The 5463-nt window shown below is 50.2% G+C and overlaps 1 protein-coding gene across 1 annotated transcript in view; it reads left to right on the plus strand.

Moving 5' to 3' along the window:
* The window catches only part of ADAMTSL1 (ADAMTS like 1), a 355504-nt gene that overhangs the window by 250013 nt on the left and 100028 nt on the right, over nt 1-5463 (plus strand). Inside the window, exon 17 of the mRNA XM_004706548.3 lies at nt 4589-4742. Within this exon, the coding sequence (XP_004706605.2) occupies nt 4589-4742 (154 nt within the window). The remainder of the gene's footprint in view (nt 1-4588; nt 4743-5463) is intronic.

Below are 5463 nucleotides of genomic sequence, written 5' to 3' on the forward strand. Positions count from 1 at the left end.
TCCTCCTCCTCCTACACTCCCCTGGCTGACCTCCCTGAGCCTCGCACCCAGCAGTTAGAAACCTGGGTTCTCCTCCTCCTCCTTCCACGCTCCCCCGCCTGATCTCCCTGAGCCTCGCTCATCCTCCAGATGTTTGTTGTCTCTCCGCTGGAAGGGCAGAGCCTTTCTCGTTCTTCTCTTCCAAGTTACTGGACAATAAAGAGCATGATTTATTAGGAAAAGAATGTCAAGGAAATCCTGCCTCTTTCCTGTCAGTTTCCTGGCTCTCAAACTTCAACCACTTCCCAGCAAGAGAACTTGATTTCCCCTGTTGCCCTGAGTTTGGGGAGGCGATTGCATCACCATTCGTCATTCCCGACTTTACCTCATCCTCTGGGGTTAACCCCCCAGCTTCCAACCGGCTCTTAGTCTAAAGCTGGCATGGGTTCAGCATTGACACCCAGCTTCCACTGCTCAGACACATAAAGGCACGGGGATACAAACACACACACACACACACACACACACACACACACAATTAGTGGAGAAGAAACGGTTTATTGTGAAGAGACATGATTCGAATTGGGCTGCTTCAACCCTGACAGTGTCAGGACGCTGCTCGGACAAGGGGATCACAGAAAGCAGGTTGTATGTCGTGCTGTTGTGCTGACGTCACGCAGATCAATTGCGAACGGAGCCCGAGTCCCAGGCCCTGTGGATCCTAGAGATGAGGTCACACAAGAGATGCCTCGCCTTTTCCCATCAGACCCCAGGGTTCCTGCTCCTCAGAACTAGGGGGGCACGGAGTTCCTTCTCTAGGAGAGCCCAGGGTCAAAGGCAAAGATCGATTGTTTGACTGGAAGGTGCCTTTAGGAAAACACTTCTTTCAGGTTTCACAGTCACCGAAGGGCAGATGGCCTGAGTGGGGCCCCTTCAAGGACCCAGAAGTGGGAATTCTAGAATTAAAAGTGTTTTCTCCTAGCCATTTCTTTGCGTTCCCATCCACTCCTCCAACTTCACACACCCGTGTAACGTTCAGAAAGAGATCCCACCAAATCAATTGCCTCGCAAGCAGATTTAGCCAAGAATGGGATTACAAAGCCTGAAATGAACATCTTGGTGTCAAAACTGGAGTCAGGACCCTCCTGTTCCTTTTTAAACGAGCCTTCGGATTAGCCTCTCCGACCCCGTTTCCATTGTATGATACGCAAGGGAGCTGCTGCCACCGGAAACGTATCACCGAGATGCTCGCTTCTGAGGATGGAAGAGCTGCCTCTGAAGATTGAGACACCAGCACGTTAAACATAGGTTCTTCTCATCCTTGTCCCATTGAATTTCCACCGGGAATCCCTTCGGGTAGCGCCATCTAAGAACGCTGCGATTGCGTTGACCCACATTACCAAAACCTGTGGTCATGGAGTCAATTCCAATGTACGGTAGGCGGACAGGTCAGAAAGAAGTTGCTCAGGGGTCCTGAGGCTGTCATCCTGACAGAAGCAGACCACCACACCTTTCTCTCATGGAGCAGGTGGTGGACCAAGCAGCCGTGTGTTCAACCTTGGCCCTTTAGCTTTCCTTTTCCCCTTACCAACGCCCTCAAGTCCAAACTCACTGCCGTCCTGTCAACTCCCATTCTTAGTGACCCTGAAGGACAGGGTAGAACTATCCTGGTGGGTTTCTGAGACTGTCAGTCTTTCTACTCAGAGGAGGAAGAAACCTCATCCTTCCCCTTCGCCGGCAGGGTGGCTGGTGTTTTTGAGCTGCTGACCTTTCGGTTAGCAACCCAAGGCTTCACTCACTATGTACGTCACCATGTTACTTTAGCTTTAGAAGGCGAATTTTACTGCCAAATCACACAGCGCTTTCACAACTTGGCAGGAAAGTCGCCTTCTGGTATAATCCCTCAAATATCTCACAGCAGAAGAGACTCCGTTCCTATTTAGACACTTCATTTCAGCAAGATAAAGAATTAAGAGAGTGTGGACCTAACACTGGGCTGTCCAAAATGTCTTGTTTCTGTCACCCCTTAGGATTCTATGATAATGTACACAAGTCCCTCCTGCTTCCTGGCTGTATGACCTTGGCCTTGATTACACAACCTTTCAAAGGCATCCCAGTGGCACAGTGGCTGTCAGCTGTTAGCCTGTCGGTGGGGTTGTGGAAGCTGGATTCTGTGTGGGAGCAGGTCACCAGGGGTTTTACCCTCAAAGTGACCAAGTAGGTTCTACTGTTAGAACTTTGCTGTGCAGCTCTTGGGAGTCTTAAATGAGGCATGAAAGTATTTGAGACCTACGGAAAAGTTATTGCTTTAATTCTCTTCCATTTCTACTCGTTGTCATGAGAAGAAAAATTAAAGGCAGCAACTGCATGGACTAGTGGAAGCTGGGACCCCAATGTAGCATCTTCCGTGAGCTTTGCTGGTCTTCCTCGAGAAAACGAGGAGTGGTGAAATGAGCCCTGGTAGCGCAATGGTTAAGCACTCCGATGCTGACTGACGGGTTGGTAGCGTGAACCCGCCATCTGCTCTAAGAAAGATGTCTGCTTCCATAGAGATGGGGGTCTGGAAACCCCAATTGGGCAGGTCTGCCCTGTCCTCCAGGGCTGCAGGGAGTGCTCACTCAAGGGCACGCAGGAACAGCGTCAACAGGAGGAGTTAGCCCTGTCCCCAAGGAATGTGATTAGCTCTGCATGATCTAAGGTGATGGATGGAAATTGCAAACACTGGGGAAGACTTGGCTAGGAGAGACATAGTCACCAAATCCCGGGATTTAAACTCAAGCTGGTGTCTTACAAAACTGCCCCTGGGGGGTGTTTGCAGTCTCCACGTGGACCCTGTCATCCTAGCAGCCTTCCCTGGCCCTCTGGCTGAGATGAGAGACACATTCCACCCTGTGCCACCCCCCCCCCCAACCCCACGCCCACCCTCTCCCATTGCAGGAAGGAAGGCCTGGATGATGTCCGGGTGTTTTTCATCCTCAACTATCTGGGCTTCATCTCACGGTTACTGCCCAGAATCCCTCAGAGACTGAGAACTAGGCCAAAATCTCTGTAAACGCTTCAAATAAAATCACTTTCAGATTCTATTCTGAGAGCATGACTGCTCAAAAGGCCATACCTCTTTTTGTTGTTTCTGGTTGTTGTTTTTTTTAAAGAAATTCTTTTATCTCCTGAAAAAAATGATTATTAGCTATTTTAAGTTATATTTTTATGGAAATTGTTCCTCCTCAAATAAATATAAAAGAAATTAAAGTCAGGATAGTTAGAGCTAGAAGGAGTTGATAAGATCTTGTTGCCTAAAATAAAATAAAAAATTAAAACCACAGAACTCTTTTTTTCAATGAAATGTTACTGCGAAGTCAAACTTGTCTAAAATAGTTCCGATCCAAGCAGTGTTGATTGGGGTGCAGGTAACGCTCCCAGTTTTCTGATGGTTGGGTCTCCCCACCGCCTGAGAAGCTCCTGGATCTCTTCCTGGACACAGTTGGGGGACAGACTTCTGGCCCAGCTTCTCCATGTTAGAGATGAGGAAACGGAGCCAGAGAAAGAATTTGACCCAAGTCACACACACATCTACAGACCCACAACCGAATGACTGTCCCTTTTTCTACACGGCAGCACTGAAAGAAAGAGGGAAGACGTTCAGCTCTTCACCCCCAGCTCAGCTAGCCGCTGGTTTGGGTGCTGCCACTGACAAGATAAGAAACGATGGGTCAAATCTGGAATCCACTGTCAGGGAACAAAAGCCATGGGTTTGGTGCTTACCCTTCATCTTTCGTATCTTGAATGGTCTTCAAGGTGGTGGATTTCGGCAACACTGCAGAGAAGAGGGTCACTTCAAGCAGTTGGCATCTCATGCTTAAGATAGAATGCCCTTTGTTTTGGGGGTTTTCATACCTGACATTTTTCAAGTTAAGGTGGCATGCTGCCATGACCCTAGTGCAGGTCTTGAATAACTCGGTCCTTGACTACTGTGGCAGCCTCCTTAACTGATGTTCCCGCCTACCATCCATCTTCTACTCCCATCCTTCCCAGGCTCTGTTGCCAGATGAACCTTCTCCGAACACCTCTTTATTCATGTCATTCCTCCTCTCCACAGCTCCTCGGTGCTCTCGGGACCAATTCCAAGCCTCCTGTCAGGAGATTAAAGATCTCCAACCCCGGCCTCCAAACACAGGCTGAGCTTTGGGCACTTTTAACTTGGTCCTTCTGTTCCATAGATTCCCAAACTTATTTGGACTACCGAAGGGAATGAAAAGCAGGCGGGGGGCTCCCCTGGCAATTTAAACTCTGCACTATTGCCCTTCACCCAGGATAAAGTGTGGGTATCTGCTTCTGCAGCCTCCCTGGATTGCTCCAGAATCCCCAAGAGGCTTCATCACCCACTTTGAGAAGTATTTCTCTATTCAATCACACTGGTTCTGTTTGGCTCCAGGCTTGCCTTAGACTTTTGCACTGAAATCCGACTTAGGGGGGTTGGTCCTCTGACTCCTTTGTGGTTCTGTCTACACCCACCCAGAATCGTGTGGGCAGGTCAGGAAATGCTTCCTGCACTACTCGCCTATAGTTTCATGCAATGGGCCTTTTATTTTTCCTTTTAATTCTCCACCAGTGTTCCACAAGCTGTGGCGAGGGTACTCAGACTCGCAGCGCCATTTGCCGGAGAGTGCTGAAAACCGGGGTCTCCACTGTGGTCAACTCCACCCTGTGCCCGCCCCTGCCTTTCTCATCCTCGATCAGGCCCTGTATGCTGGCAACGTGTGCAAGTGAGTACATGGGAGGCCTAGGTATGGGCTGGGGCTGCAGGATTCGCACAGCAGCAGCCACAACCGTGGAGTAGCCTGTCTTTAAACTCAAAGCAATGGGAGATTATCAGGCACGGAGCTGATGGAGGGTGGAGGTGGGGGGCTACAGAGCTCAGCTGGAGATGGAGAAGGAATCTTAAATGCACGTGACCAGGTTGAAAAGCCGTTTGCATAAGGTAAAGCAAAATTCGCCGGCGGGCATGCGGAGACGTGGAAGCTGAACGCCGCCTCTTATTAATGAAGTCTAATGCCATCCACTCTGGGGTTCTAAAAGGTTCAATATTAACCCCTGGGGTTGTAACACTTCTGGGCCGCCCTCACCTGGTCCCTTCGGGCCCTGGCGCTTTGCAGGGCCAAAAAGGCAAACATTCAACAACGGGGCACATTCTCCGTCTTCCCTTTGACCTCTGCCTCTTTGGGGGCCCTGGTTTTTATTTTTCTAAACCTTTTAATGAGGAACTGCCTTTCCCCAGGGTCTCGTCTCTGCTAAACCCCGAATTGCAGCTTCAGGAGTAGAAAGGGCCAGGCGGGTGACAGGCGCGTGGCCTCGCTGCACCTCATTGCGCCTCTGGTCTTGGACCTTGGCCGCCCTTGGGGTCGCAGCTGGTCTCCAGTTCCTCCCCTTCCGCTGAAGGCGTAGATGCATGCCCTACCCAAAGGACACCGGGGTCGGGGTGGGGGG

This window comes from Echinops telfairi, unplaced genomic scaffold, assembly GCF_000313985.2.
Source record: "Echinops telfairi isolate 266 unplaced genomic scaffold, ASM31398v2 ScPeMD7_25;HRSCAF=90, whole genome shotgun sequence".
Classification (NCBI taxonomy): domain Eukaryota; kingdom Metazoa; phylum Chordata; class Mammalia; order Afrosoricida; family Tenrecidae; genus Echinops; species Echinops telfairi.